Here is a 17027-nt window from a genome sequence, read left to right as displayed (position 1 = left end):
TGGCCTTGCTCAGTGGGTCAAGGATCAGGCATTGCCGTGAGCTGTGGTGTAGGTCACAGACTCGGCTCAGATCCCATGTGGCTATGGCTGTGATGTAGGCCGGAAGGTGTAGTTCCAATTCGACCCCCAGCCTGGGAACCTCCCTGTGCCGCAGGTGTGGTCCTGAAAAGCAAAAGAAAAAAAAGTAGGGCATTCTACTGGTAACGTTTTAGAATGGATTAATTAATTGTAATTAAGTCAAGTTGGGACTTAGATTATGTATTACGGCTCTTGGTTGCAAGTGACAGAAGTAAAACTCTGACTTAAGCAAAAAAGGAAACAGGTCTGCTCACGAAGTTGTCGGGTTCAGAGTTCATTCAGCAGCCCGGCTGGGTGTTAGACACAAATGATGGGGGCAGGTCCCCGAATCCCCACGTGGGAGCTCCTGGAGGCAGAGCTCCTCTCCCAGAGCGGCAGCATCTCACTGCCGGATCGGGTTACCGTCCATCTCAGAGTCCTTTCCTGAGGCCGGAGTCAGGTGACTACCCGCCGTGGAGTAGATGGAACAGGGGTGTTGATTCCCTGGAGTAAAATCACCATCAAGGGAGGGGCGGGTACCCCCACCTCTTTTCCCACGCATCACTGCGAGGCCAGGGATTTCCCATTCTGTTCTTGTGCCACTGACCTTTCTTAAAAGGAGGTTTTTACCTGGGCCCTCCCGTTTTGGTCTTTGTCCGTTCTGCCCGGGACGGACAGTCACATCTCGCTTTCAGTCGTCCAGGTGTTAGGTCTTCCTTCCGGCTTTGTTCCATGCACGTTAACTCAGATGACTTGATGTCTCCATAGTAGTTCAAGGCCAAATTCAGAGCCCTCCAGCATGGCTACCAAAGACTTCCGCGGGGGGAGGGATGGGTCTGATAACCATCCTTCTAGGGCACTTGTCTTTAGCTGAGCTTGTTCAGCTCGAGCCACCATGAAATAGAGCTTCACATTTCTAGATAGACACGTTTGAGCTCCCTGTGGTTGAACACCGCCTGCCGGCTCCCTGCCGTAGTAGGACCAGGTGACTGCAGGGTCGGCCCTGGCTCTTTCTCACCCTCAGGGCTCAGTGCGTCTCTGCACCTTGGGCTCCTTTGAAGCAGTGAGAAGCACTGCTTTGTCCTGGTTCCCATCTCTGGTCATGAACGTCCTGACCAGGAAGGTGGGCACTCTGAGGGCCTCTCCTCTGCAGCCTGTCCTCTGCTGGAGGGCACCTTCCAGCATCAGCACCACCCAGGAGCTTGTCAGAAATGCAGGGAGCTTGGCCCTACCCAGACCCGCCAAATCAGGGTCTGCCTTTCACTAAGCTCTCCAGATAATTTGTGTGCACAGTAAAATTTGACGAGTGCTACTCTTTGGGGTTCTGCACCCAATTCCTTCTTGTGGGGTGGTTCCCCATGCCACCACGAAGCAGACATCAGCAGGGTGTCCTACAGTTCACCTGCCAGTCTGACGCCCTACCCAGAGGTGGCCTCAGGTCCCACAGGTTAAGGACTTAGTCCCACGAGACCTTCTGCCCCCGTTCCCTGAATGCATCTTCAGGCGCTAATGGCAAATTCAGGTGGTCACCTGTGCTTTTGACCTACTGGCTACAAACACCAGGTTCCCACAAGCCCATCCTTGGGTTCAATTTATTTGCTAGAGCAGCTCACAGAACTCGGGAAACCCATTTATTCATTAGATTGCAAGTTTATGACAAAGGATATTAAAGGACACCTTTATAAACCCATCCTTGGGACTTCATTACAGGGGCATGACAGATTAACTCATTGGCCATCGGTGATTGATTCAGTCTCCAGCCCCTGCCTTCCCCTGGTGGACTACAGGTTCCACCCCTCTATTCATGGTTGGTTCCCCTGGCAACCAGCCCCCATCTTTAGGTGCCTTCCAGAAGTCGCCTCAGTAACATAAACCCAGTTGTGGTGAAAAGAGGCTTGTTATGCGTGACAAGGCACCTGTTTTTCTTTTGGCCCCGAAGCAATTGATTTTAGGAACTGAGGACAAGAGACCAAAGAGAACAAAAGATGCTCCCATTGCTCTCCCCGCTCAGGAAATTCCAAAGGTTTGAGAGCTGTGAGCCAGGAACCATGGATGAAGACCAGATGTCTGTGAGGAATACAGTCCGGTCATCTGAATGACTAAATACATATTTCGTAGAAGTCACAGTGTCACAGCTGCTGTGTGCCCGTCTCTTGCTCTTAGGCGTAGGTGTCTTGAGCAGCTCATCTCCGGGGTGTCTCTTCCAGGAGTGTCTGAGGTGAACTGGGTGCTTGGACTGGAAGGTGCTGCCTCCTCTGAAGCGGACTTGTCTTAACCTCTGCCTCACACCTGCCTACTTTGAGCTTCTAGGCAGGTCTAAGGCCCTTATTTTAGGGTCCATGTTTAGGACTCTTAACAGCCGCATCCTAAGGAAAGGCCTTCGCCCTGCGCAGTGCAGGGTGTGGTGCCCTTTGTGTGACAGGAAGAGGAAGCACAGACCAGAAACCCTCGGCCTCAGAGAAGTGGATCCTGGCAGCAGTCAGCATCCTTGAGAACAGCCTCAGGAGGGCCTTGCTCCTCAGAGACCACCACTCCCATCCTCCTGCGGGGAGGGCCTGCCTTTATGAGGATCCCTTTTAACATCAAAGTGGGTTTTTTTTAGTCAGATGATGATTACGTTTTTAATAACCATTGACTTTTTAAATGTGTGGCATAAAATATTTTAAAATATTTTTTAAAAGAAAACAAAAAAGTGGCAGAAAGGATAAATTGAGGCACTCTTAGGTACATTCCAGTCACAAAAGCATCCCCGTGCACCTGAGCAGTCACGCAAGGCAGATGCCTGGGCTGCGTGTGGAGCCTCAGTCTCTCCGTGCAGGACCTATACTACTTCTGTCACAGGGCCCTGGGGCCGCAAGGCACCTTGGGAGTTTCTTCTCTGGCCCCTGGGCAGGGCTGTCCCCTCACCATCCTGGCACCAAGGCCAGCGGTCCCTGGGCAGAGCCCATCCTTGTGCATGGAAATGGGCCTTGTCTTCCAGGAAGCCTTGACCAGGGAGGGGCAGTGGAGCCCCAGGCAGCTGGCTCTCCCACAGCCTGCCTCCCCCACCCTGCCACCTGGGGAGTGGTGGAAAATCCTAAATCCGTATCCGGAGACTGTTTCCTGCATCACTTACCGCTCTGAACTGTTTATAATTCCACCCGGTTTACAGTGACCTGGACAAATATTTAATCCTCAGCCTTCCTAATAGTTTAAATCAGAGCTGTCAGCCCATGGCCAGGGTCTGGTTCCGGCTTGCCGTGAGCAGTGCCTGCTGCCAAGCCAAACGCAGCCCTGATGAGCGGCTGTCCTCGGTGCGCTGGGCCGGGCTGCAGGCCTGTTTGGATTGCCTTGTGCTCTGGGGCTTTAATGAGGAAATTCATGCTTCTGTCATCATCCTAACGGCCAGTCACATAACTCATCTGAGGCGCATTAAAGCCAGGGCTAGTTTCCAATGTAAGTAACTGTGAGAGGAGGGGCAGGGAAGCAGTGCGGGTGACAAATCTAAGTTAATGATGCGTGGCTTCTGCGCACACAGGGGAAATGAGGGTTACAGATTTAGCCATTTGTCCCAGATGAGCCTTGGGAAGATAACCCTGGTTACCATCTTGGGTGGGAGGCGAAGAGGTTCCAGGAAAGTCGAGCCCATCAGTGATGGAGAGTGAATGTGCTGTCTCCTGGGAGGGGCTCGTGAACAGCGCAGAGCTAGCGCCCCCATTTAGCAAGTGAGGAAACGGAGGTTCAAGCTGTCTAGTAATTTGCCCGCAGTGACTTATCTCAGTAGCAGGCAGAGCCAGGATTTGAACCCAGATTTGTCTGCTTAGAAAAAAAAGCCACATTCTGTCACACTGCATTTTGGAGTCTTTTTCCGTCCCCTGTCCCTGGCGTTCAGTAGATGCTCAGTAAACCTTTGTACAGAAGTGCATTGAGCATAGCACGACACGACCCGGTGGGTGCCCAGAGGCCGGCCATGGACAGCTCCTCCAGCAGCCGGCGGGGGCAGCTACCGTGGTCCCAGAGACAAGCACCGAGAGTGGGGCCAGGCCTCCCTGGAGCGTGCTCAGCAGCGCCACCCTTTGGGTGCCTTTCACAGGAACCAAGTTGACCATGGAGATGCACACACACACACACACACACACACACACACACACACCCCGCCCCCGGCCCCGGGTAGTGAGAAGGGTCTTAAGGTTTTAGGTTGTCGACTGACCTGGTCTGATCAGATCTGCGTCTTCAAGATATGGCTCTGCCAGCTGGCAGGGAGGACGGGTTGGCAGGTGGAGGCTGTTAGCATCATCCAGGAGAGGGGGGACCAGGGCCTGGCTGGTGACCCTGGGAGGGCTGTGGCCAGGTGGGCAGTGAAGGAGCTGGTGCCAGCCTGAGGCGGGAAATAAGGCAGGAGGAGCAGGGGGGATGGGTTGGAGATGTCTTGGGGTGACCTCCAGGGTATGAGTGCTGGGCTCAGAGGATTCCTCCTCACTCGAGTTCCTCCATTAGAGACCGGGCCTGGGCTCTTCCTCTGGAGAGTTCCACGCTCGCTCTCACTCGACACCCGCCCACGTGTGTCAGGGAAGGAGCCATCTCACCAGGCCCACAGTGCCGGGCATCCTGGCCAGCTGTCACGAGCATCTGTCCAGCTCCTGGAGGCTGCTGCGCAGCCGCTCTGCCTCCCCGACCTCGGCAGGGCTAGCCTGGGTCTCCGTTCGCTGGCACAGCCCCCAGGGCTCCCCTACTTTCCTGTTTCCCGTGAGAAGGGCCGTGGCTTGGGCTTGGTGGCACTTCCCCCAGGGGTCCTGTTCCCAGGTTTCCCAGTCTCAGCCCCTTCTTTCCAGGTGTAGATAGTTGGCTGTCTACAACCAACTCGAGTGCAAGCAAGTGAGGCCAAGAGCCGCCCTCACCCTCAGTGACTTTCTTTCTGCTTTTGGTAAATTTACTGTGGCCATGATACTAGCTGTGGAGACCCAGTGGGCTCAGACCCAGGCGCCCTCACCCCGTCTCCACTCAGCCTTTGGTTCCCCACCCCCCAGAAGATGTGTGTTAGGAACGTCCCTGGAAGAGGAGGCGGATGAGGTATTGTGGCAGATCCCTGCAGCTGCGGGGCTGTGGAAGGCGAGGTGGGGGCTGGTCTTCTTGGACGCTCCATCGTGCCCTCCCTGGGGGTGGTGGGGAGCCGCCACCTGGGCCCCGGCGAGAAGGCCAAGTACCAACATGCTGAACAGGAAGCTGCCGTGAGAGGTCACTTCTGGGGGACAGCTGACAATGTGGGAAAGAGGCAAGATCACCAGTCTCAGAAAAGAGATCCAAGGTTTCCAATCTGGGGCCGGGCCCTGCAGATGTTCATTTGATATTTTTTTTCAGATTCCAAATATTTGGAAACAAGGTGGAATGTGTTGTGGGGGGAGTCAGACCAGTCGTTCGCAAGCCGAGCTCTCTCCCTGCTCAGCACCGGGTGTCCGTGATGTGTCTGCAAGCAGCGCAACTCTCACAGAGGCACCTGCTCGCCTGTCAAGGCAGGGAAATCCTCTGACTTGCGCTGGCAGTGAGGCAGGGCTGTATTTAACGGGGGAAGAGGCCCGTGGCCTTCCCTCCACATGAGGGGAACAGGGGATCTGGGGCAAACTTGGGGTGATTCCGGAAGGGCTTTTTGCAGCTGCTCCTTTGTTCCCCGAGGCTACCTGGCTTCAGGGTGCAGAGGCTTCAGTGCCTGGCTTCTAGGGGTGTTTGGTTTACGTCGGGCGACCTGGGGTGAAGTGACCCCGCCTGGTCGAGAGGAAAGCTGGCATGAGGCTGCCTGCCGGTGACTGTCCCCCCGCTGGGAAGGTTGGGCAGGAGAGGAACCGGGCAGAGATCCGAGGGAGGATTGAAGGGAGGAGGGCGGGCCAGATGGGGATGAAACTGCTCGGAATTTCTGAGCCCTGGAGGGTGGTTTGTCCTTGATTTTCTGGAAAGAACGTGGATGAAGTTGAGCAAATGAAGTCTCACAGAAGAAAACAGGTTTTGGAACCATCCAGGTCTTGGTTCAGCTCCTAACCCAGTCACTTTCCAGCCATGTGACCTGGACAAACTGCTTCCCTTCTCTGAAATTGAGCGTCTTCACCTTAGAGCTAATAATGCCCATTTGGAGGAGATTGTGTTAGAGCAGAAATAAAAACCCATTTTGACGCATGCTTTATACTCAATAATAATTTAATAACGGCTAATTTAAATAATAGCCGTTGCTGCTGCTAGCACGTATTGTGCAGGCAGAGGCTTTTCCATCTCGTAGAATATGTACAGTGTCCGGCTTCATTAGAATTTCCCTAAACTGGGCAACCCAAGCCTTCTTTGAGAGGCTCTCTGACCACTGTCTTCTGGCTTGACAGCGTGTTGTGTCCTGGCCTCCAGCCCAGCTCTTGCCGGGACACAGCTCGTGACCGGGAGGGTGTTGCTGGCCTCTGCCCGGGAGTGGGGCCGGGAGAGTCCTGGCAGTGGAGCTGCCGCTGAGCGGGGCGCCGTCCTGGGCGTGGCACGCGTCTTGCTCGTTCAGTGCGGGGCAGAGGCAAGGAAGTGGAGGCCCAGGCAGGCCAAGGCCCTTGCCTCTCGGGCTTCAGAGTTGGAGCCGTGAGCGGGGGCTGGCTTCCCGCAGGCTGCGCGCCACCCCCCCCCCCCCACCCCGGGATATGCTCACTGGAAAATGCCACACGGCCCTGGGAGATACCGTGCTTCCCGTTTGAGGAAAATTTCCTGCTTTCTAAACATTCGCCCATGTTCTCTGCAACTCCAGGCCACGGAGGGGAGCAGAGGTGCTCGATGGGGACGAGCCGACTGGCTCTGTTGGAATCACCTTGTGGTAAATCTGTGCAACCACAGCACATAAAAATGTGTTTCTCTGGCAGCCGCTTCTGTTTGGGTGGAATCATATCTGCATTGCAGAAATAGTTCTGTTTATGGCGCGTCAGCATTGCCAGCGAGCTGACCCTGACCAGGTGTGCGGGGAGTTGGCCGGGGTGCGGGCAAGGGGGCTGTGGAGACGTGTCTGCGGGCCAGGCTTCTGCCCCCGACGCAGCCCATCTCCTTCGTCCCTGCCCTAGGGGAGGCCGAGCCTTCTCACCCACCCCCGGCCCCGCTGCCCGGAGCTCTTTTGCTCGGCTCATCCAGCAGTTCCAGCCTCTCCCTTTGTTGGACAAGGGCTCTGGATTCTGAAGCAGAGATGATACCCCAGGGGTTGGGTATCTGTCGTGACTACTTATTACCCCTGATGGCCCTGAGCCCTTTGTCACCCATCCTGGCCTCACTCGGGGTGGTTGGTGCTCATTTAAAATGGGGTCCTCATTGAGCTCAAAGCCTCGCTGCTTCCCGAGAGTCACCAGGAATCTGCTGCCTGCGTGGAGCTGGGGCGCCAGGGGGTGGGAGGTGGGGGGAGACTGATGTGTGGAAAGACCTGGGTCCTTCGGACCAGACCCCCCCGGCCCCTCCATGCCCAAAAGAGCAGCTCTGAGCTGTGTGGAAACCTCTTCCACACGAGAAGGGAGAACACTCAGTGCCAGCACGTTGGTGCCAGAAGTGCCTTCAAGGACAGGTGGGCCGAACATCCTTCCCTCCGGGCATCCTTCCCCTCGGGTGCTCTCCCAAGCCCTTTAACAGGCACCTGCTCCACTCATTGAAGCAGCAGGATTAGCTCAGGGCGCACAGCTCTGCCCAGGATGGGTGCTTATCACCCCAAAATGGTGGGGAGTGGCTTTTACTTTAAAGTTTGTGGGCACTCTCCCCTCTCCTATTCTGTGGGGACCCCCGGAATTTGAGGTTTGAGGAACCCCTACCCCACCCCCTGATTATGCCCAGAGAACCCAGTGCTGCGGGCAGAGCCGCTGATGGTTCTGGCGTCTCTCCCGCTCTCCCGTCGGACCCATCAGGCCAGACCTAACAAAACAGTCTTGCTGGAACCAGGAACCTTCGTTCTCAGACCGAGTCTCCTGACTTTGGAAAGGCTTTGCGAGGCCATAGGTTCCAGACTGTCACTCTACTCCGGACCCCTCTTGTAGCATCTTGACAACCCCACTTCTCAGACACCTCCAGGGGCCCGGAGCTCATCACCCTATGAGCAGGCGCCTATTGCAGACAGCTCCGTCCCCCCGCCCCCCGCAGGGACATGGATTATTTCTGGGTCTGATAAGTGACCCTGCCAATCATCTCGACCCTTGGGATGCTGTCAACAGGATCCCATGAACCCTTTCAGCTGGGTCTTCCTTTTAAGTCCTGGGCCAGCAGGTGGACCCAGGGCCAGGCAGAGAATCCCTGCAGGAGGCCCCCCTGGGAACTGACCATTGTCCAGCCCTGCTCCTCTGCCATGGCCACAGGACCTTGGGTGGAAAGCTGCCACAGTGGTGTGATCTCATTAGAGGGACCCTCTGTTCCTCAGCCCAGCATCCCCTTCCCAAGAGGAAATTGATTGTCGTCGTGGAACGAGTTTGTGGGGAGCCTGTGCTAGCCCTTAGAGATAACAGATTTGAAAATGTGCTAACAGATGATTTTTAACTGTCCCATCCAAAAACCGTCACCTGGATCAGTGTCAAACTGGTGTTTAACTTCCAACTCTAATCTTCCTTCCGTCAGGAAGGCAGGGCCAGCCTCTGCCCCGCTCCAGTGTCCTGGCATCTCTAAGTGTGCTGTGATTTTGCAAGGATGTCTGTCACAGAATCGGGTTTGTCTGACCCTGGACGTTTAATCATTTAAAGTGACTCGGTTCTCTCCTGCCGTCTGCTGGCGGCTTTTCTCCCTCTTAATTGGGTCTCTTGTACCCTTCCCGGCCTGAAAATCATTCTCCCTGATGGATGAGAGAAGTTAAAAATGAGCGAGGAGCAGCAGGCCTTTAGCCTCTGATCACACCCCATGCACCCCAAGCATCTGTTCTGCTCTTCAGGTTCTGAAGCGAGTTCTCCTCCCACCTTGGCTCTGCCGTCTTCACTGGTTGGAATTCACTTGAGCTCTAGCTTTCCTGACCCAGTTCTTTTCATACTGTTCCTTTTTCTTTTTCTTGGTTGTGACATGCTGAAGTTTCGGGGCCTGGGAGGAGCTCCCATTGTGGCGCAGCAGAAACAAAAGGACTAGGATTCACGAGGATGCAGCGTCAATCCCTGGCCTCACTCAGTGGGTTACGGATAGGGCGTTGTTGTGAACTGTGGTGTAGGTTGAAGATGTGGCTTGGATCCTGCTTTTCAGTGGCTGTGGTGTAGACTGGCAGCTGTAGCTCCGATTCAACCCCCTAGCCTGGGAACTTGCATATGCCCCAAGAAGTTGTTTCTGGGCCATGGATCGAACCTGTGCCACAGAAATGACAATGCCAGATCCTTAACTCACTGAGCCACCAGGGAGCTCCATTCATCCTGCTCTTTTTTTTTTTTTTTTTGTCTTTTTGCCTTTTCTAGGGCCACTCCTGTGGTATATGGAGATTCCCAGGCTAGGGGTCGAATCGGAGCTGTAGCCACCGGCCTACGCCAGAGCCACAGCAACGTGGGATCCGAGCCGCGTCTGCAACTTACACTACAGCTCATGGCAACACCGGACCTTTAACCCACTGAGCGAGGCCAGGGATTGAACCCGCAACCTCATGGTTCCTAGTTGGATTCATTTCCACTGCGCCACGACGGGAACTCCCATCCTGCTTCTTGATTACCTAATTTCAGCTTCTTTATTTCGGTTACAGTGGTGACAGCAGCCATGGTTCCACTCAATTCGGTAGCAGCATTCGTGCACTCAGCACTCTGCTGGGCACCTGTGTGGTGTAGTTCAGGCGCATGTGCTCTTAAGGAATGGACCCTCTAGTGAGGGAACAGGCCTTGGACACGGGAAAAGTGGCGAGCTCTGCGACGTGCCTCCGCGCTCCTGTCCGGCTTTGCTTCCCTCCCTGCCCCCTTTCCTCTCGGTACTCAGAGGATGGATCACTGGGCCAGAACTGACTACCTGACTCGCTGGGTCCTACCTCCTCTAAGGCCGCGCCTGCCCCTGTCATAACTAGGGATCTGGATTAAGATTTTCTGATTCAGGGAGTTCCCGTCGTGGCGCAGTGGTTAACGAATCCGACTAGGAACCATGAGGTTGCGGGTTCGGTCCCTGCCCTTGCTCAGTGGGTTAACGATCCGGCGTTGCCGTGAGCTGTGGTGTAGGTCGCAGATGCGGCTCGGATCCCGCGTTGCTGTGGCTCTGGCGTAGGCAGGTGGCTACAGCTCCGATTGGACCCCTAGCCTGGGAACCTCCATATGCCGCAGGAGCGGCCCAAGAAATAGCAAAAAGACAAAAAAAAAAAAAAAAGATTTTCTGATTCAAGGTCCCCTCGGCTCCACCGGGGGCCGAGCAGGAGTCTGCTCAGAAGTGGGGACTCGGGACTTCTGCTAGTTGGACTGTTTATGACTTGAAACTTGAAAGTCATTTCGTGTTGGGTCCCCCACTGGCAAAGCAGCCTTGCCCCCAACAGCCAGTGGGAAGTGAGGGCTCCGTGCTGTCGGCAGAGGCCGCCCCCCTCACCGGCTCTCTGACTCGGAGGGGTGTTTCTGTGTCTTGCAGATGGAGAAGGATGAGACCGTGAGCGACTGCTCCCCGCACATAGCCAACATCGGGCGCCTGGTAGAGGTGAGTGGGCCCCCTGCAGCCGCGGTTCGCCTCCCCTGCGTGTGGCGTTTCGCTCCTGGAGCCTGTTTGTGGGGCTCAGCTCCGAAGGCACATTCTCCAGTGCCCCCCAAACGCATGCTCCAGAAGCCTTAGGTCCTGTCTCCCTGGGTCCACTGGGCGCACAGGGAGGCCTGAGCTCGGAAAGAAGGCAGGTGGTCCTGGGGGCACCAGGGCTCTGGAGGCGCCTCGGCTTCCCCTTCCCCACAGCGCCTGGAGGAAGAGGCTCCCTCCAGCTTCACTGACTTGTTCATGGTGTCGGCAGGGCTCGGGGTGGTGATGTGGGTTAGACCAGCTCCCAGGAACGCCAGGACCTGGGTCCAAGGAAAGGAAGGTGCCCAGAGTTAGAAGCGAGGTCTCGGCCGCCAGCCTCCCTCGCTGGCTCTGGCGCAGGCGTGCGTCCCCACCCTGTGGTCACAGCAGGGACTGCAGGGATGCAGGTGGGGGGAAGGAGGGCGCGGGTCCCACCCATCTGACTGAGCTCCCTTTCCAGGACATGGAAAATAAAATCAGAAGTACGCTGAATGAGATCTACTTTGGAAAGACGAAGGACATCGTCAACGGGCTGAGGTAATGTACCAGAAGCACAGGTTTTGGAACAAAAAAGATGCGCTTACCAGCTCTCTGGCCTTGGGCCTCAGTTTCCTCATTTCTAGAACAGGGCTGTCAATGCAGATTTAGAAGATCGAGCAGCGCCTCTTGAGGAGGTGTCGGTGCCGCACCGGGGCACATCCCCCTTACCAGCACTGGGGTCCTCACCCTGGGAGTCACCTCCTCGGTCCCCAGGCCTGTGGGTCCCACCTGAAGAAGCTGCCCAGCCCCTTGGGCTCTGCGGCCTGAGGACCCCTTCACTCAGACCCTAAGGGGCACAGAGAGTGTTGCTGTGGCCACCGGTTGGCTGGAGCTCAGGGCTCTGTTGGCCACCCCTCCCCTCACATCTTGTGCCCTCGGGGGGCTGGCTGGGTCCTCAGGGTCATGGTGGGCAGGGCAGGAGGCCAGAGCCTCCTTGGAGGCAGCCCCAACGCGGCCTGCCATGCAGAGTGAGCACCAGCTTTGGAGTCAGGGAGCTGGGATCTCCTGCAGGCTCTGTCACCCTGAGCTCTGTGACCTTCAACCGGTCACTCCTGTCCATGGCCCTCTGCCCGCCCAGGAGCAGGGCTGCTGAAGGGAGGCGGTGAGAGGAGCCTGGCTGCAGCTCTGCTCCACTCCAGAGTCCCGCAGCTTTGCCTTCCCCTGGCCATGGAGCCCTGAGCTTCCTGGCCTGGGGTCCCTGCACCAGCCACGGCAGACACACCCAGCCAGCCTGCAGGTCCTCTGGTGATGGCCAGAGAGTCAGAGAGGGCCGCAGGGAGCTTGGCGGGTGGAGGTCTGAGACCCTGAAAATCCTGACCAATGCCGGCAAGAGCTCCACGGCCATGGCCTCCACACTGCACAGCGGATGCCCCCTCTGTCCCCCCTACTTCCCCTGAGCTGCCACCCCGCCCTGTGCCCCTGGGTCCGAGCGCCCTTCCTGCCGCGCTCATCTCTGCACGCTCTCTGTAGATCTGTTGACGTTATCCCTGACAACCCCAAGTTTCAGCAGCTGCAGAGGGAGCTTTCCCAAGTGCTGACACAGCGCCAGATCCACATCCAGCCTGATAACTAAGCCGCCAGGTACCCTGCCTGAGAGGCCTGAGCGCCCGCCCCACTAAACAGGACTCACCAACCCGCCGAGACCCCGCTGGAACCTTTAAACACCACTAACCCCGTTAACGTGTAGACTTGGCCCCCGTAACACAGACCCGAATCACGTGTGTGGTGTGTGTGCTTTGCACTCTGGGGGTGTGGACAGGCCGTCTGGGCTTTAGCTCCTCAAGACACCAGCCTGGGGGTTGCCTTGGCCTCCAGCACAAGCCGCCTGCCTGTGCTGCTGTGATTGGCGCAGAGCGGGGGTCTGCACCCTGCTTTCACTCAGCCCGTGGCTTCAGGCGACCTCTGAATCTGCGGCGTGTGCACCCAGTGCCTTGCCAGCTTTTCCGTCCAGGATCCCAGAAGCCAATTAGGCCCCTTGTCACTGGGAGATTGACCGGGGCTAGCCAACTTAAAGGGGGCCTATTGCCCCAAGTCTGAGGACAGAGCACAGTAGGGCTGTCATCCCCCAGTTGGGCCTGGTCACCCCCAGACTGGGTGCTCCCAGAGCCGCCAGGACCAGTGTAACCCTCCGCCCCTAGAGAGCTGCAGCTGTCCTCCGAGATGCCTTACGCTGACAGAAAGGAAAGTCCTCTTGCTTGTTGACTATGGCCTAGAACCATGGCTTGAGCTTGTGACAGATACAGACGCAGGAAGGCAGTCAGCCTCCCTGGAGAGGAGGGAACTGGTCTTAATACAAGGCGTTTGGGAACCCAGCCAGGCGGGGCTGCAGAGCCTGGGGTTAGGGGCTCCCTCTCAGGCCCAGGGCTGGACAAGGAGGCTGCGACCCAGAAGAGGCTCTGTGGGGTTTCTGGGGTGGGTGGGGCTGGGGGCCCTTGTGTGGCCAAGGAGAGCTGCTGCTCTGCATGTGTAGGTCTGTGTGTGTGCCAGCTTCAGCCTGGGGCGCTCATGCTGGGACATCCCCTTCCCATCATAGCAGGAAGAAACCCCCTTTTAAGGCATTCGCTATAGCATAGTTTTCTCTCCAGCTCCTCAGCTTTTAGGGTGGGTCTGGAATCTTCTGGATCCCTTGCCTTGGCCAGTCCAGTGACTGCCCACTGGAGACTTTTCAGCATAGACACCCCCCCACCCCCCAGTAGTGGGCAGCCTGGCACCCACTGTCTAGGACAGGTGCTCCTTCCCTCGCAGGTCAGCGCGTCCTCCGGGCATTGGTTCCGGGTTGCTTTTGCCGTGGCCTTCCTGAGCTCGGTCCCCCATGCGAGTGCTCTGCTCCTTATACCTCCAGCTGTTCCAAGCCTAACCTCTTGTCTCTCACCTGATTCTAACTCTGGAAATGTCTCCTTGGGGGGAGGGGCAGGGGTGGGGTCAAGGAACAGCCCAGACCTGACGTGCTTCTTCCCAGAAGAGCCAACCCCCCCCCTGCCCCGCCCCCGCCGTGGCCCTGGAGCCAGGAGAGCCTCCGGCTCGCCCACTGTATCCTCCCATAGGGCGTGTTAACCTCCCACAGGGAACTTCCCAGAAGCCTGTGGCAGGCGTGCTGAGGTTTGGAGCCTGAGGGCCGCTAGGGCTGGTGTCTGAGCCCTACTTTGACCACCAGAGCAGCGCAAATACTCAGAAATGTGTATTTCAGCAGCATCAACCAATTTTTTAGTTGCACAAAATCTTGTGTTTGCCACCCTCTACCATTCTGAAGGCACTACCCGGGATTCTTCTAGGATTCAGGAGCCAGAATCCCACGTGGGACGCTCTTGTTCCCACCGGGCCCTTCGTCATTGTACTTCCCACGTGTTCAGCGCTGGGGGATTTGTTTTTGGTCCCGCCTTCCCGTGCTCTCTCACGGCCAGTGCTGTCAACTTGAGTCCGCTGGCTCCACAGCATCCCTGCAAGGCAGCCTCCCACTCTCTCCTTCCACTGACTTGGAACTGGTAGAAAGTTTGTAAATAGTTAGTATTCCTGGTTCACCCACACATTGGGTACATTTGACAAAGTGATCATTCTGGTCCTTGCTGGGGCATGTCTCTGAGCCTCAGTTTCTTCATCTGTACATTGGGAATAATGCCCAGACCTTTCCAGGACGCTTGTGAGAATGTGCGTGTCAAGCACTCTGTGAATTGTACAACCTCTGTAGAGCTTAGTTGTGTTCGCTTTGCCAAACCCACGTGTAAGTGCTCGCACGTGAACACTTACCCACAAATCCAGGATTTGGCAGCAGCGAGCCAGGGCCACTTACCTCAGTCCTGTCCTGCTTCTTAAAATTCAAGCTGAGGGATTTTCCTGGCCAGGTGAACAGCTGACGGTGCCCCAGCAGAAGCTGGGAAGTGCCTGCCCTGCAGGTCTTGCCCTGGCCGTGAGCATGGTGGGCTCAGGTGCCCGAGCTGCTGGTTCTCGGACACCCGCGGGGTGAGCAGCGATCCGCCCTGCTCCGGGGTAGGGTCCTTGCGGCCACAGTGCTCTGAAGCACAGAGGGTCTTGGCTGCGTCATGCTTGGAAGCCCAGAAGCCATCTCTGGTTCAGGCTGCTCCTGGGGCCTCTGCCGAGTCCGGGTCACCCCAGCCTGGTGCAGAGGCGAGGCTGTGGCCTCCCTGCAGGGCCCCGGCGAGGTGCTGAGGGGCAGGCCTGGGCTCTGGGCTCTGGCCCCTCTCAAGGCCTGTGCTCCCGCTCCTGGAGAAGATCCCAGGCCCACACTGGTCGTGTTCCGCCTGCTCATGCCAGTTCTTTTCCTCCCGGGCAGGTCCGTGCAGACTTTTGCAGACAAATCAAAACAAGAAGCTCTTAAGAACGACCTGGTGGAGGCTTTGAAGAGAAAGCAGCAGTGTTAAGCCTCTGCTTCCCACTAACAGGACACGCCCGCCGTGCGCTCCTTAGATTCCTTTCTTAGAAACTTGTTTTCTGCTCCCTCCCTCGAACCTCCCCTCCCCGACAGGTCAGTGACAACTCGCATCACCACCGCACAGCGCCATCTCTCCCTGAGAATAAACCCAGTGAATCCCGTCTTGTCTCCGAGGCCTACTCCCCCCCCCCACTTTTTGCTATCAGAACTCTCCATATTTCCATAGAGACCTTGTTTTCGTTTGCCCCGCCCCCCTGTCTCCCACCACCACCCATTTATAGGCATAAAATACACTGTCTGCCTCCCTTCCCTCCCACCTTTTTGTTACATTGGTGTAAAAAATGTAAAACAAAAAAATTTTATGAAATAACTGTGGTGTGTGAAAGATAGAAGCAAAACTGGAAATCTGATTCCACGTGTGTTTGGGAGTTGCTTGGGGTTGGGGGGGGACAGGGCACGGCTTTGGGAGAAAGGAGAGGTGGCCCTCAGCATCGTCCCGCAAGCCTGGCCCCTGTCCCGCGGAGACCACGAGGTGGGGGGGCAGGGGCGGGACCTGCGGACCGTCCTGCTCTTCTGGCCAGGTGCTTTTCTGTCCATTTTTATGGAATGCAAAAGGAGTTTTTGTTTTATTTTGTTTTTTTGTAAAGCTTAAAAAAAATCTACATCTTATACTTGAGCTTCCATACTTAAAAAAAAAAAGAAAAAAAAACAAAAAAATAAATAAAAAGAAACTGGGACGCAGTTTGCACTGGCCTCGTGTTCTTTCTCGCCGGCCTCACTTTCCAAGCACGTGTGGCCTTGGCTGGGAGGGTCTGGCGGAAGAAGCGTGGGGGCCTTGTGCTGCTCGGAGCCCCCCACTGCACGCAGACCCCAGCCCCACCCGTCCTGAAGAGCTGAGGCCACTTGCGTTACCATCAGGTGCAATGAGGTTCCTTGCACACACGTCCACACAGCCCTCTGTGAGGAGACAGGCTGAGGTCACAGTCCTCCCTCCCGGCTGACACCGCGGTGACTGAGCCCCTCTGCTTTGAGGTACCTGGGTCCCTGACGCGCCTGTCCCGGCTCTTTGGCCCCAGTTTCTCTGCTTGGTCTGATGAGAGAGTGCCCAGATGGGGCACAACTGTTGAGCACTCAGTTCCTTTCAGACCAGGTGGAAAAGATAAGGAAGGGGACAGTGAGGCTGGAGGGGGACCCCAGGGGGGTGGCTGGGTGTCTGACGGCCCCCGTAACTGGGGGGCCTGACATGGAGAGGACAGCTGCCATCCCTAGCTGGGTGACCTTGGGCACGTCGCTCAACTCCTCAGGGCCTGTTTGCCTGTAAAGTGGCCGTGATGACTGCACCTGCCTCGGGGTCATGCGGCCGAAATGAGGCGCAGCCGGGTCACACGCAGGGCTCTGCGGGCATACCCAGGACAGGGCTGGGCAACTGTCCCCCCTCGCCCTCCCTGCCCACCTGAACCTCACAGGTGCCCCCAGACCCCAATTCCCTCTTCCTCTTCCCCAGTCAAACCCAGTCACCTGCTGTGAGCGCTGGCAGCTGGCCCTGACCTCCCACGAGCCCCACTATGGGAGAGGTCCTGACTCCACCTCCAGGCCTTCGCACACACCCCTCCCTCTCCCCATGCACTTCCCTGTCCCTCAAGATTCCACTCAAGGGCCACTCCTCCATGAAGCCTTCCCTGGTTGCATCTCCTCATTCCTTGGGGCCTTTGTGCCTTCTTCCCTTTAGGGCCTGGCAGCTGTCTCCCCCGCCCTGAGGGACCAGAGCTGGTTCACCCCCATCCCAGATGTGCGGCACAGCGTGGGCCAGATATTTGGCAAGTATCAGTGGCAGCAAACTGGGCTGTGAGGGCTCCTCCCTGCAGAGGCTGCAGCGCTGTTACTGGACTCC

General features: G+C 56.9%; 1 protein-coding gene across 5 annotated transcripts in view; it reads left to right on the top strand.

The window, feature by feature from the left end:
• The window catches only part of CAPZB (capping actin protein of muscle Z-line subunit beta), a 131216-nt gene extending 115670 nt beyond the window's left edge, over nucleotides 1–15546 (top strand). For 3 of the 5 annotated variants that reach the window (XM_047792202.1, XM_047792199.1, XM_047792201.1), the window contains exons 7-10: nucleotides 10576–10641; nucleotides 11171–11247; nucleotides 12220–12330; nucleotides 15038–15546. In XM_047792202.1, the coding sequence (XP_047648158.1) occupies nucleotides 10576–10641; nucleotides 11171–11247; nucleotides 12220–12322 (246 nt within the window). In that variant the 3' untranslated portion in view covers nucleotides 12323–12330; nucleotides 15038–15546. The remainder of the gene's footprint in view (nucleotides 1–10575; nucleotides 10642–11170; nucleotides 11248–12219; nucleotides 12331–15037) is intronic. The other 2 variants (XM_047792203.1, XM_047792200.1) reach the window with 1 other exon arrangement.
• Nucleotides 15547–17027: the final 1481 nt, after the last annotated feature.

Source organism: Phacochoerus africanus, chromosome 8 (assembly GCF_016906955.1).
Source record: "Phacochoerus africanus isolate WHEZ1 chromosome 8, ROS_Pafr_v1, whole genome shotgun sequence".
NCBI lineage: Eukaryota > Metazoa > Chordata > Mammalia > Artiodactyla > Suidae > Phacochoerus > Phacochoerus africanus.
This window is presented reverse-complemented; position numbering and strand designations above follow the sequence as displayed.